The sequence below is a fragment of the Chelmon rostratus genome, chromosome 1 (genome assembly GCF_017976325.1).
Source record: "Chelmon rostratus isolate fCheRos1 chromosome 1, fCheRos1.pri, whole genome shotgun sequence".
Classification (NCBI taxonomy): domain Eukaryota; kingdom Metazoa; phylum Chordata; class Actinopteri; order Chaetodontiformes; family Chaetodontidae; genus Chelmon; species Chelmon rostratus.
This window is the reverse complement of record NC_055658.1, coordinates 8,013,945-8,029,244: the sequence shown is the minus strand read 5'-3', so window position 1 is coordinate 8,029,244 and position 15,300 is coordinate 8,013,945. Positions and strand designations below refer to the sequence as shown.

The 15,300-nt window shown below is 41.7% G+C and overlaps 1 protein-coding gene across 2 annotated transcripts in view; it reads left to right on the top strand.

Annotated features, from left to right (window-relative positions):
- Nucleotides 1-15,300, top strand: part of ntrk3b (neurotrophic tyrosine kinase, receptor, type 3b) — a 167,829-nt gene that overhangs the window by 60,205 nt on the left and 92,324 nt on the right. For both annotated transcript variants that reach the window (XM_041935829.1, XM_041935819.1), the window contains exon 4: nucleotides 8,084-8,152. In XM_041935829.1, coding sequence (XP_041791763.1) covers nucleotides 8,084-8,152 — 69 coding nt within the window. The remainder of the gene's footprint in view (nucleotides 1-8,083; nucleotides 8,153-15,300) is intronic.

The following is a 15,300-nucleotide window of genomic DNA, read 5'->3' as shown; positions in this document are numbered from 1 at the left end:
TGTGCAGGCAGACAGCAGGTGAAGTATAGGTGCAACGAAATTTCATACGAGCAAACGAAAAGACAGAAGGCGGAAAAGTGTCCACGCGAGTTGAACACGTTTCAGCTTGAACGAAATGTTCGTGTTCATCCCGGGGCTTTGTGAATCTGCTTCATATAGTACAGAGACGAGAGGAGAAGTGCGAGCTGCCACATAATGTTTGTGCGACACACCGCACACATGGTCAGTGCGTCTGTTTCTCGATAGCTCACAGCTGATACTCGAGGTGAACAGTTGGTACACAGTCGCTGTAGGTGAACAGTAGCTGTTTGGGACCAATCAGCATGGACTAGCCCGACTGTCCAGTAGTTAAATTTCTGCAAATGCAAATGTGAAGTTATAATTTGCTTTCTGTCCGAGCAGACCTTTATTTTTTTGCAATGTTTCATTGAGCTTCATGCATTTTTTTCGGCACTGTTCAACAACCAAAGCTTTAATTCCGCTTTTGACGGCTTGACTCATTAAAACGGCTCAGGGTCATGTGCCTTGCTCAAGGGTACTTTGATATTAGCTCCGGTTTCATGTTATTTAACCCAGCTGGATGCGGAGGAGGAATAAACAGGTTTAAAAGCAGATGAGGGGAATTTTCCTGAAAGATTAGCACGACACATGCACACATATACCACAACCAGAGGATTTTTCTGAGATTAAAGAATCAACTATTTTTATCCCTCTTCCCCAGAGCCAACCTTACCTATGCTTGATGCAGATTTGGGGAGAATAATGTTCTCGACTATAATGAAGTGGTGGCTGTTTGAAGTTTCTCCTTGGCTGTTTTGACTAAATGAATTCTATATGGTACCCCCCCCCCCCCCCCAAACACACACACACACACACACACACTTTGTATTTCCAGTGATTGAACTGCCTAAGGAGGGAGATTCTGAGCACATTCGCTCTAATTCCTTCATCAATAATATTGTACAAGCGTTGAAGCGCATCCATCAGTACAGAATAAATAATAAATGTATTCTTTTTGTAAATGACTGACAGTTTTGTCAATGACTCACAGTTATGAATGGCTTCAGTTTGAGGGCAGCACGATGGTGAGAGGGTGCAGTCTATTCCACCAGCTGGCGGGGGGCCTCTCGGTGTGGAGTTTGTATGTTCTCATGTGTCTGTGTCAACCTGTGTCAGGTTAATTGGCGGCTTGAAACTGCCCGTAGGTGGGAATGTTAGAGGGAATGGCTGTTTTGTCTCTGTGTCGGCCCTGTGATGAACTATCGACCTGTCCGGGTGCCAGTGTCGGCTGGAATCAGCTCCACCCTCCAAAGGATATGCAGTTATAAATAATGGATGGACTTACTGTTTATCCTGATGGCATTGACAGCAGCACAACGTCACGTTTGACAGGACAGGACATTTAAAAAAGAAGATAGATCATAACAATATAATTTATGAGCCTCTTGAGTGGGAAAGCAGATCTAAAGAAGGGAACCGGTAACTGAAGCTTTACCGACAATGACACGTGATCGTTTTCTACCTGTCAACTAGCCCCCAAAATCTTCTCCAGGGGCGCTGCACTGTGGCTGACACTGCACTCTGCTGTTTCTAGTGTAGGGACAACAGTGCGTGTGCTGAATGTGTAACTAGGGAGGGATGCGAGAAAAGACAAACTTCATTTTCTTTGTGCAAATTGTTCTATTTTTAATTATGCTCCACATTTTGGCATTAATAAATCATTACCTCATTGATTTTGAGACTTTTGGGTAATTACTGTAAACAAATGAGGCAATCGCTGAGCTTCACTGTCAGCTTCTACACTGCATTTAACATAAAGTGTCCCCAAGTTATATTGTTCCAAAATCATATGGATTTCTTTTAGAACTTAAAAGGATAATGTCTTTTGACAAAACTCCCCCCAAAAAAGAAAAAAGCAGCAATATTTGTGGAGATTTGAAGAAGCCTTGGGAGGTGAGAGATGATCACATTGTCCACCAACTCCTGAGAGAAACGACCGCCTCTTTACCTGCTAGATGCGTCACTATTAGTCTGCAAACTGTGTGTTGTTTCGTGCTGGCAGACAGCATACAGTGCCCGCTGTGGCTTGAGACAGTGAGCAGTGAAACTGAACCAAAGCAGTGAACTTGTGAACGTTGTCATTTGATCCATTGTCGATATAAAAATGCAGACAGCACACAGATGGGAGGGACAGAAAGGAACTGACACACAGCAAAGGTCTCTGGCTGGACACGAGCCGGGGATGCTGCAGGTCGTGGTCGTCTAACTTTTAGTGTGTACTAGTTAGTGCATAAATGCATTGAGGAGCTACTCGAGTCATGTTGGGAGGTGTTTGAGATCAATTTTGAGTTTTTATAGTGCACTATATACTAAGACCAGTCTCCTATGGAATTGCATTCATATGGGATGATTGCACAGTACAGTATTTACGTCCAGTACCAATGTTGACTGCAAATTCAGCAACTAGTGGGACACCTTTATAACTCTGTATATAGTAAACTTGTTATACAGATAACTCTTCCATTAATTTACTTCCAACCTTAGCCATCTACCTTAACCATAGTTCAGTTAGAGCCACTGGCAGGAAGGAAATGTATTTTGCAACGTTTGTACAGCGGTTAGATTTATATATAGATATATAAACATGATGTACTCATATGAGAACATGAGATCTTAGCAACATCAATAACACTGAAAGCATCAACACACAAGGACACATGAGGTAGAGGTTGGAGGAAGCTGTGGTGCTGGACTGTAGCCTTTGTGCTGTGTTTGTTTTCTCAGAGGAAGTGCAGAAAATAGATCTTGTAGCCAGTAATAGTGAAGAGCGCAGGACTGCAGGAATGGGGATGTTAGGAGGTAGCGCTGCTAAGGTGTTTTAAATCGATTAGGTGAGCTATGTTTCAGGGCTTACATGAACCGGATTTCATGGTTTGGATTTGGAGGAAGGCAACAACTGAGAAAAAAATGTTCTCAGTAATTTGTATTAAAATGTAAATGAAGGTCCTGTGAGATCTGAGTCAAAGGTTGGAGCCCCCAGATAATGTCTCCAAAGAGCTAAGAGGGTGAACTAAGCAGGCTCAGGTATTCCAAATGAGCACTTTCAGCCTGTGACAGAGGCATCACGGGTGTGGTTGAATATGCATATCAACATGCATTCAGTATCACTATGTGCATTCAGGCAGGATACATGCAGTAGGTTTCAGCTTTAGGGGATGGTGCATTGGACCAGTGGACCATGAGATGCATAGTTAGACTGGGTGGGATGAAGGGCATGAAATAAGTTCTGTGCATTATCAGGCAGACACTTGCAGAAGGCTGGAGCGGCAGACTCTTATTGGTAGCTTTTACCTGTATTTTCCACTTTGGGGTTCACTTCTAATGTGTGACCTTCCAGCCATCGGACAGTCTTCAGGTTGCAGTAAGTTCAACCTTCACAAATAAGTGGAACAATTTATTTTGGGAATCCCTTTGGTGATAGCGGCGGTGGCTTTGATGTTTCAGGCACCGAATCAGCACAATAAATACAGAAAGTGCAGAATAACGTGTGGCATCTTTGAATCTGAATGCTGGCATTGACTCAGACTTCTTCCAGAGAGGGTTTCCAGGTAAAGAGGCTTTTTTCTGGATGTTTGGATGAACAAAAGCTTGAATGAGAACTTGACTGCAGGCTGAATCCCTGTTGTGTTGCATCAGTCAGTCATAGAGAAAAGCAGAATGAATGAGTATGTTCATAAAACAAGTCTTTATTTTGTTTAAATACTGTAATTAAGGTTTTAAGTAAAACATGAACTGTACACACTGTTCCGCTGCTTTCCTGAGACCAGAGATGATGATCAAATTTTGCTTTACCTTATATTATTAAGGCAACATTATTTCATAAAATGCACATGGCTGCTGTATAAGACAAACCTCCCTTCTCTGAAATGTCAGCTTTTCAGGGCTGAAGAAAAACAACTTTCTTTTCAGATTGACACCCATGATATTTTAAAGCTAGACCTCATATTTTAAAAGGCTGAAGTGTTTTTGGAGCTTACAGTCATCAACGTTACTCAGAACGTAAAGGGCTCTGAGACATTTCCGGAAAAAAGAAAATTTCTTTATAAGTGATGAAAATGCTGTAAAAAAAACGACAGAAGAAGGCAGCAATTAGTTTATGTTGCTGCGGCAAAAATTAGCAGCTTCTCCACAGCTGACAGATGACGACTAGATTTCACGACGTCCATACTGCTGATCCGCTGCGACACCCCGCTCAGTGGCTGTCTGGTTCTCCTCTGCGTGGTCCTGAATGTCAATCTGCAGAGCTCCCCCACACTCAGACAGTAGCTACCAGTGATGCTGCACTAATTAGCCAACCCTCTCGAGTAGCCATGCCCTCCCAATGGCATCTGTGCCAAACAGAATTATTAAAGAAGCGGGGAGGAGGAGCTGCACCTCCTCTGCAGCGGAGCAAACATCCAGGTTCAGTTTAGCATTCACTCCGTCGCCCTCCGGCTGGGGAGCCAATGCTGTCATCAATATTAACACCTAGATACATCCGCCACTGTAACGCATATTTTTACCCCAACCTAATGAAAATTTCATGTGAATCACATAATTATAATTCTTTATTCAAATGAGGGCTGTGTGAGGAGCGGAGGTGATTTGTGGCTCAGTGACTGAAAAGCAGTGGATGCTTTACAGTTTAGTCAAAGCGGCGGAGGTCTGTGTGTGTATGTGTGTGTGCTTGTTGGGTGGGTGGTATATGTCCTTCCAGACCTGGAAACAGAGCTGCCTATAAATAGATTAATTTTCTACGCCGCTAATTTTTTAATTTAATAATCGCTGGCCCCCCTCTCTACAGCGCTTGGCCTTCCTCACCTCCTGTCTTTTGGCATTCCGTCAGCTTTGATGGCTTATTTGCTGATTTGTTTATATATTTATTAATTCATTTACCCCCCTCAATCCAATTTTAGCTGACATTTCTTGTGGAGATGCGAAGGATGACCTTTGAAAACAGAACACTTCCCGCCAGAGATGTGAAGGAGGTCTCACTCTCTGCTTAGAAAACACTCCTCCACTCCACTCCTCTCCTCTGCTCTCCTCTACTCTCCTCTGTACTAGGTCATATAGTGCATTTGCTTTTGCCACTTAATTATGAATTAATTTAATTTAATTTAACACATATGTATTGATACCTTTATCCAATCTGTATTTACCTTCCAAGTTGACAGTTTGCTTTTAAAAGTAGTCGCTAACATTTATTTTATCAGCCACGCTTGTAAATGAAGCACAAGCATTTCATACGAAATCTGCATTTTAATCTAACAGCCATGTAAAGGATGAAGGGAGCAGTACAAAGTTGTGAAATTAGAGCAGTGGTTTGACATTGTTGAAAAAGGCACATTTGAATTCTTGCTGAGAGTCAGATTGAAACCACCCTCACATCAGCTGGTTAGTCTAACATAGCATAACGACTGGAAACAGGGGAAACAGCTGATTCCGTCCTAATGTGACAGTATATGCCCACCAGCTCTTCTAAAGTTCATTAATCAACAGGTTATATGTTGCTTGTTAAATCCGTAAAAAAAACAAAGCCTTAAAATGCGGTTATACACTTATGCTATGCTGTTCTCCCAGTGTTCGCGTGGGTTTCCTCCAGGTGCTCCTGTTTCCACCGCCATCAAAAACATTTATGTTACATTAACTCTGTTGATGCGTTTGACCAAGACACAATGCCTGCCCACTGCTCCCAATACTTGGGATGGGTTAAATGCAGAGAATGAATTTCCCTGCAGGGATCAATAAAGGATAACTTGTTTGGATACTTACCGTGCAGACAAGAAAGTGATATCAAGCTTCTTATTGAACTCTCTGCAAGGAAGTAAATTAGCCCATTTCCCGAATCATCAGATTGAAATGTATCCATGAGAGGCGTAGTTACCATCAGCCTGCCAGTCTGTAGTTCCCTTTGTTGTTTTCTAGCTTCAGCAGGGCTCTACGCTGTAGCTAGCTGGATGACAACTCAGTGGTATGATACATGTATGGTTTTAAAGTAATGGACATGAAAAAGATAAAAAAAAAACAGAGAGAACACATTTAAAGGAACAAAGGTAACTAAATGTTGAGCAACAAACCTAACAGAAACTTTTTATGATCATTGCTATTGTACCCTGCTGTTGGCCCACTGTCCAAGGACCCTCAGGGCTCCTTGAGATGTTTCCAGGCGTCCTGAATGTGCTTCCGGGAGGTCTGTCACAAAAGAGTTTCTAAAATGATTTTGCGATTCGCTCACCAGAAATGATTCCATTTGAAGTTGTCTGTGCAATTGCGTCTGTGGTCTGATGTCTGTCTACCTGACGATCTTACAGAACGTGTCTGTTTGGAGTTCTGCGGTCTAATGAATGTGTATTTGGAGATCTTTGGTCTGGTGTGTGTTTATTTAAGAGCCTGCGGTTTGACGTCTGTCTGTCTGGAGATCTGTGGTATAAACGTATGTCTATTTTGGGGTGTGTGATTTGACGTAAGTGTTGAGCGGCTCTGCATCACCTAATGAGCTGCTGTTTGCTCGCCCACCTTTTCTTTCTCTCTCTCTCTCTCTCCATGTAATGTATTCTCTCAGTGTATAATACAGTCCCTGTGGGACCACAGGTTTTCTTTGGGAGGTGAAATTTCATGCAACATCTTTACGTATTCTCACACACAGCGGCTGTATTCAGAGCACACAAGCACACATTCCAAGCAGACAGCATTTAACCAGTTTGTGAGCGACAAACGTACTCCTACCTGCGTGTCTGTACATCTGTGTGCTTCTGTGTGTGTGTGTGTGTGTGTGTTTGCATGTGCATGTGCAATTGCATTTGTGATATCACAGGAAATAAGAAAGACCTGCAACATCCTTAGCTCCCTGTTGCCATGGCGACACTTCTGGTTACAGGATATAGGTCTTCCATACAAATTAACCTGCTAGAGTGTGTGTGTGTGTGTGCGTCTGTGTGTGCATGTGCATGTGTGTGTGTGCGTCATAATGAATTTAGTCAGTCTTGTACTTAAATAGAAATTTTTAAAATACTATAACTAAACTGCTCACTTAAATAACGTTATATTTTGATCCATATTGCCTTCATAATATTTTTGTGAATATTTATCCATTTACACCGTGTCTTATATCTTATACTACATGCTATATCATGTACTGTATGTGCCAGTTCAGTTAGTGGCTGGGTGGACGACTCCTTGCTGCCCTTACAGACACTGTGAGCTGTGCTATCATGTGTTGCATTCAATGTCACAAAAATGTGAAGAGCTTGTGAGCCAGTAATTGAACGTTCTGGCAAAACCATTGCATCACTGGAAACAAACAGATGGAGTGTTACTCTTTCATTTCTCTTTCATGATGTAATACAGTACATTGATGCTGCATGGACCGATAATAGGATTTGATCGTGTGCTTAATGGCAAACTGCTCTGTTAATTCTCTCTCAGAGATGTCTGATGGTCATATCTAAACTTCTGGTCAAAACACTTGTAAGTCTCTGGCTATTTCTTATTGAATTTAGTGGCTTCTGAGCTTGAGGGGTTCCTTAAGTCAATTGAATTATTTGACTTGAAAGCGGTCAACTTTCTTTTATTGAGTTGGCTGTGCCCTGAAGCCCCACACAGCCAGGCCTTTTCTTTGTCAATAGTACTTATTGGCCTTATTTTCAGCCATCAGTGCAGGCCTGTATATCAAGATGCCCACTTGCTTATTTCATTTTATTTTGCTTTATGTTATTTTAGTTGAATCTATTTTGTTTTATTTTATTTTACTGATTATACTGATTTAGTTTTGTTTATTTTCCTTGCAAATACACATCACAGTGCTAGATAGTACACAGTGATGTGGGATTTGAACAAGGAAGCCCATAGAGACAGAAAAATTAATTTCACCCCAAAAGCAAGAGAATAAAATCTCAAGATTTGCTAATTGGGTTTCTGAAGCCAAAGGACATCAAGACTAAAAAGTGAGGAAATGGTACAAAAAACAGAACAGACAAGACATCAAGCTAGAGACATAAATTAATAATTCGATTGAACTTTCTCTTTGTGTTTGCTTCCTCTGCAGAAACTTGTCAAAGAATCCTCTCACCACTCTGTCATGGCAGCTCTTCCAGCACCTCCAACTCTCCGAGCTGTAAGTCTTCTTGCCTCGTCTCTCGTTGGCTTTTGTTTGTATTTTATTAGAGCAATTTATCATTGCTCCCTGTGCACTATCTGCCTCAATACAAATTGTCTCCACTGCATGCCATTATAATTCCTGTCTTTGTTGTACAAAACCTCTCATTTGTCTGAGCCCATGTAAAAGACTGAACCTATAGGCAGCATGGTAGCGCTGTGATCATATAAGTCATTTGTTGACTTAATTAACCCACACAAAGGAAATGTAATGGTCTGGTAGGAGGAGGGAGTCTAACCCCATTTTCTTGTTTGTTATGAATATTTTAGTGATCATTGTGTTTACGAAATGAGTTTGCTCTTTCACCACCAGGGAGAACATCGCAATGTCGACCTGCTTGTAATGTACACATCATTACACCTGTCAGCGCTGTCCATCATTTGAACTTTCACTGCGCTGTGAGCATAGAACACTTCCTGTGCCTCCTGGCATATAAAGCTGAGGTATAGCAGGGTGTTATACAGGATTATTTCAAGCAGGCCTCCTTATTGTTCTATTTTCAGAGGTAGAAGCAGGGCAGGTCCTTTGAGAGCACGGCACAATGCTGATCTGGGGTAGTCCTGCTGCTGTACACAGCAGAGTGGGGGGAAAGCCCAGCTTCCACTGACAGTCAAGTGTTGCATTTTGGGCATTTAGCTTATGCTATCATCCTTAGGAAAACTTGTCCCTTGTGCATGCCGGACCACCAGTATTACACAACGCCCTGTCTTATCCATCCTGTGTAGGAAGCAATTCACACCAAACCCCATACCAGCGCTACACAAGTGTCATCTCACTGTGGGCCCTCACCAGAGGCAGATGGGTCTCTGAATCCCTCATTGTGCCTGTTATTGGGTTGTGAATTTCATTCTTCACTGGATTGTAGAAGTTCTGTACTTCTGTTGTCTTACCAGCTGTCCAATTCTGCTTTTGCTAGATAGGCCTGTAGCTTCTTTTATTGCTGTTGCTGCAGCATCTAAGCATTGTATCCCATGCTTCCCTATGTACAGTGCATTATGTGATGTATTTAGTGGTGGAAAAGGTATTCACATACCAATACCCCTGTATAAAAATGCTAGTTCAGCTTTACGTATTATGCTTGAAGGCCCTGAAAACATATTTCTTCAATGAACTCCTTACTATGAGTAACAGCAGCCTACATAAACACACTACTTACTCTGTGCTTGACTCACTAACTTGAAGTGGGCAGGGTTCAGCCGGAAGAAAGGATGTCACATACTTCGCTGCACCAATCAGGATTTAGCAGAAGGTGGTGGGTTGTTTGTATACTGCTGATCAGATCTAATTTTCACACAGCCCTGATGAATTCTTAATGCTTGATAAAATATATTTTCAAACTTTTTTTCAAACTGCTTCTTTAGTCATGAATATTTAATGTTACAGATAATTACATAAGATTTGAGCGCAGGTTTGCAGGCTTTAAAGTCTTATCAGCAAAGGGTGCCTAGGATTGATTGTTATTTAAGACAACTTTTTTATTGTGTTAAGGTGTTAGCAGCATTCAGGTGTTGTAGCTGGTGAAGATGGAGTAATATTTAGCAAAGTTTTATAAGGCTGGGTAGTTTAATCTACATTGAATTGTCATATGTTACAAGCTGATGAGTCATCATTATTGAATATATTATATCGTGCAGCTTTAATTTTATATTTTTATGCAAAAAGGAAGATCAGGTCCATTTTTCCTGCACCGAGGAGTACAGTAGTAGAGTTCCTGGGAGGCCGTATCATATGCCACAAAGTAAAATAAGTCGTGCAGCTCCTTCCTTAACTGAATCACCATTACAGCTCACAGAGCACGATTTGCTCTGAAGTGCAAGCCTATTTCTTCTTAAGCAACCATTTTAGATGCGTACAAATGGTGTCTTTGTTGTTTTACATGAAAATCAGGGCCAGGGTGATGCCCGTGCCTCCTAGTGAATGCTGATGAGGAGTGAGGGTTTATGTCTATTCCGTTTGGTGTGTTTGGTTAAGAGGTGTCAGTTGGAGTGGCGTGGCGGCACAGACGTGGGCTGAGGCGTTATGCAAGAAGGAAGCCATGTGGAATCAGGCCTCGCTAATAGGAAATGAGTCACTCTATCATGGGCAGAGTCTGCGACATGGTCCTGACATCATTACTTTCTTCACTGTGTCTATGTGCTCACCCAAACCACATTACCTTGGTGTGTGCCAATCACTCAATCGCGCCAAATGAAGCGTGCTCGCCGCGCAGCTATTGCCTTTAATTATTAGAATAAAACACAATGCAGTATCAATGATAAGTGCCCACCCATGCTGCTGAACCACACTGATATTATGTAAATAGAGGAAGATCAAACCAGCTGAAATAATTTCCGTTTTATGTGACGAAAGGAGAGCATGGCCCTTTGCCATGGCACTGTTGCTACACCGTGTTATCTCAGTCACTCACTGGTCTTGTAATTGTTTTTCATTCTTTTTTAACTGTGAAAGAGTACCAATTTCAAAGCTGAAACATACTGAGAGTGACCTGCAATGAATTGGAAATGCACAAATACTATCAAGCCTGAAGTTCACAAGCGTTAATGTAACAATGTTTTCACTCATTAATTCATTGTATATTTCATTGATGTCCAGTGTTTTATTACACCGCTACTCTCCAATTGCTTCCACAACTTTTTATGGAGAATTAGAATAAAGGAAATGAGTAAAGGGTGGAAATTGTGTGCTTACTATGGCAAAGGAAATGACTGTAATGAAAAGAGGTGATTTATACATATGAAAAATGCTGACCAAAAGCAGATGAAAGTACATGTATTTTCATCAAAGTGACCATCAAAATGATTGGCCAAATTTTGAATTAAGAGCTGAGTTCCCTGCCTTTAAGTGCTACTTCACACATAATTAATTAGGTGTAAAACATGTTTTGCTCAACAAACAGAGGTGTGTAATCATTAAAGAACCATTTATTCAGCTACTTTAACATAAAGACAAGACTTAACTTTGTTCACCTCAAACAGCCACTCCATTGGGTCCACTCTCCAGTGTGCTCTGGTGCTCCCTCACCATCCACTCCACAATTATAATCAGACTTGGGAACAAAAGTCAACCTGAATGAAAACGCACTTCCTGTTAGTCACTGTACATTAGGTCTGTTTTCCCCCGATCAGGCTCTGCTTATCAAGCGAAGGGAAGTGTAACTGCAAAATAGTCGCTTTGTTTTGCAGGTTTGTTGCACAGATATTTCACACCCCTTGCAATATCTTAATATCACTGACAATGACAGTGCTATCAGTGAAATCTCAATAATCTCAAGTCTTTTGTGGCTCCTGTGAAAAGGCCCCAACATCACATTGAAGCTTTACAATAGACATCTGCTGTGTGCTGCCTCTGGATGAGACACAGATAATCGGCTCTGCCTCTTTGTCTGTGTGCCCTTTAGCCAAAGGATCGGCGCTGCTGCAGTGTGGTGTGCACAGCCCAGCCAATCCAAAGCCTGAGAACGGCAGCGGGGTGAATGGGGCGGCTAAATGCTAAATCTGCCGCTGCGGCTTCCAGGGTGATATTATTGGAGATTATTTGAAACGGAGTTAGCGGCAGTCACCGATACGCCGTCTTCGAAGAAGCTCATTTTGTCTGGTCAAAAAAAGAGGAAAATATTCTCCTTCTTTAGCAACTGAAGCGATCTGCCTGAGGCAGTGTGCATCCCGAATCCCTTTATTCTGTTAGCGCTTCTTTAATCCCAGCTCTCTGGAAAGCAGGGGCCAACGCAAAGTCAAACATTTACGCCTCTCACTGCAAAATGGATTTTTCTTTGAATATGGATGAAATATGAATAGATCAAACCTGTAATCTTCTGATATGACTGCCAGTGGATTAGGATGAATTAAACATTAAATTTCCAAAGGCTGCACGACAGGTAAATTACCTAGTTTTAACCTTCATTTTATTAGGGCCAAATTGCACTCAGGGCAAACTCTTAGTGAAATACATGACATTTACACCGATGCTTCAAAAACATCAAAGAGTGACTTGCAAAAAGAACAGGGAATATTAAATGCTAAATGCAGTGGGAAAGACTACATTGGGGGCAGCAGTGGCCTCGACATTAAAGATGTCACCATCTTAAAACCCAGACCGTCTGCTGGAATTCGCTGTACGGAGGAAAAACGAGGAAGCAACCTTGGCTGATAAACACTGTTTTTGTGAAAGCAGCCACAAGTACAAATACGAACACAAGGCTTCTACTGTTAAAAGCTGTATACCTCGATGGCATGTTATACAGCTATACAGGAAGAAGGCTTACAGTAGGTGTGCTTCCAGATGATATTTCAGATTTTGAATATGAATCAGATGTGGCTCGATGTCAGCTTCTGTGATTAAATATATATTAGAAATAGCCTGACTTTCCATTCTATTTTAACGTTGTGTATGTTTATGGTTTGCTGGAGTAGTTTGATTTGAGTATGTTTACATGTGCACATTAATTCTAACTGTCCAAGTGCTGTCAGAAAAGCAATGTTTACATGATTGCAAGTTATGGCTCAGCATAATAATCCCTTTCACTTGATAATATTTTATTATCTATCATCCAGAGGAAACCGTGTTTGCAGTAGTTGCGCAGGGCTGTAGACAAGCACAACACCTCGAAGCAGAGACTACAGAGGGAACGCTCTTTTCTGTTACGATATGATGGCAACATGGATTCAATCAGCTGAAAAGTGGGGCCTTCAATCATCCCAGCTGCAACGGATGGCATTACGGTTAAATACGCAGAAAATTCACAGCACAAGAAAGCACACTCTACATGTCAGACTATGAATATCATCCATCCTGAATATATATTGAGTATACACATAGAACAGCTCTCAGAACGTCTATCCTCCAGAAGTATCTGAAGAGTCCCAGCTAAAATCTCTGACTCTGAAGAAATTGCCTCACGCTCCCGCACCCTTTGTCCATATTTCCTACCTGGAGCCTTCCCTGACCTGACTCGGGTGTCCTCTCTCCTCTACATGATTGCAGTGCAGGTGGCGTTGTCGATAAGCTAAACTGAGGTCTGGCTTCGCAGACAAAAACAGCCGCAGCAGTTTGAGAAAAGGCAGCGTGAGAGCCTGCAGGGATGCTGAATGGCTGAGTGACTGCAAGCTTGCTGAAAAGAAATGCTGGGACAAAGTGGTGATTTATTATTATTTACAGCATACCACATTATCTATGACTTAAGCAGACGATGCGGTGTGAGAATGATGGAGCCGGTCCAGCTGCAACCAGGAGTGCGGTGAAGCAATGATACACATCAAGTGTGGTGTGGCAAAAGCAACTGTTTTGCAAATTTAGCAGGATCAGGGGGAAAAGGTTTATGTTGTAAAAGCTCTTGCTGGTGAGAAGAGTATTACATTTCATCGGCTGACTCAGCTCTGCATTTTTCAGCATTTATTCCCCCAGTTGATTTATATTAATCTTTCTCAAAACTCTAATCTGTCCACATCCTGCTGTTCCATGAAAATTGAGCCTAATTTGACATTTCTGATGGAAGAGAAACAGTGCTGTCTTGATGTAGCAACATGCATTAAAAATGAGACTAGTTCATGGTTACGTCTCTTTATTCAGCCTATTGCCTACAATAGTCTGGCGGCATGACAGCCAGATTATTGTTTTTCCATGCTGTAATAATCATTGTAATAGTACTGGCCACACTGTTGTACATATGCAGTTGATAGCGGTGGCAGGTTTAATGCTCAAAATTCACAGTGATTTTTGAAACGATTCCATTTCGAACAAAAGCCAACAAATGCAAGCTTCTAGCCAGAGCGAATGTAATCACCTGAACTCAGCTAGCAGTATGCTAATGCTAAAAACTCTGGATGGCTGGATGGTTACAACTCTATCTCCATCTCCAGCTGACTTTTAAAGGTTTCCAGCCAATTTCTTTCAAACCGAGAAGCCTGCATGAGGATCTTAAATATGCACGTAATGACCACATACATGATATGATGGTTAAAGACTACAGGCTACAGCTGCATGTCCCCATGCATCGTCACCAGATGATCCATAGAGAAGACATGGCGTATCGCAGGGAAAAGCTGGTTCCCCCTTGAATATCAGGTAGATGTAGCTTTTAATATTAACATTTTCCAACAGTGTTTTTTTCTTTTTTCTTTTTTTTCTAAGAGACACAGAATCTGAACTCATATATACTCGCAGTTTGACCAATGGCAGAGCTGGGGTGTGGCCTGTGACCCCCCACTCAGCACTGTATTTCAGGTCACTCATTTTTTTTCTTGCACGGAACAGTTTTCTCCTGCCACAGCTCCATTAGGGACACCTCTTAGCAGCATCTGATCGATCTGGTTGCGCTGCCCCTCCTCCACCGGCTGTGCATGCAACCACTGGCTGCCAGTCTGAAGGGAGATCAAACACAAGGTGTTGCTTTCTGCTGGTATGGAATAAAACCGAGTCACTCCTGCAAGTATAATTAGAAGAAAGACTGTTGGATCTGTTTTAGTGAAAGATGGGTCAGAGCATGCTAAGTATAACTATTGACTTTTCATATAGCTGGACACCTGTGCTGAGTGACACCTGATCTGCTTTGTGCACAGCAGTTAGTTTTCCATTAAACGATAAAAAAACTTCACAAATTACCTTGTGTGGCCACTAAAACCGATACCCCTACAAAAGGTGACAAAATAGTGTAAATATAGCATATTCTTTACCCAAACAATAGCAATTGGGGCTAATGTTGGTAACAAATAAATTGGATTTTTTTTATTGAAATGCTTTTAATTTGAAGGAATTTTTTTGGTTACCTTTAGCAGTTCATGCATTAACTGTGCCAACAGTCAGACTCATGGTCAAACTAAAGACCTGAGAGATCTACAGCAACCAGCACAGCAGCGCGTTTGTGCCCTGTAGCGAGGTACCACAGTCTGAGCAGTTGGTTCTCTGTGTGCAACTTTTCTCTTTTTCTCAGGATGTTACACTAGACCACTTTGACCTGCGCCCACAGCTGGCTAGCAAAAGGGGCTCAGGGTAAACTTTACAGTAAGTTCCCAGTTGGATATGTATTACTTTAAATAGTTAAATAGTTAAAGCTGCTAATAATTGTATTAATAAAACTAATGATAATATTAGTAAATTAATAAATTGGTACT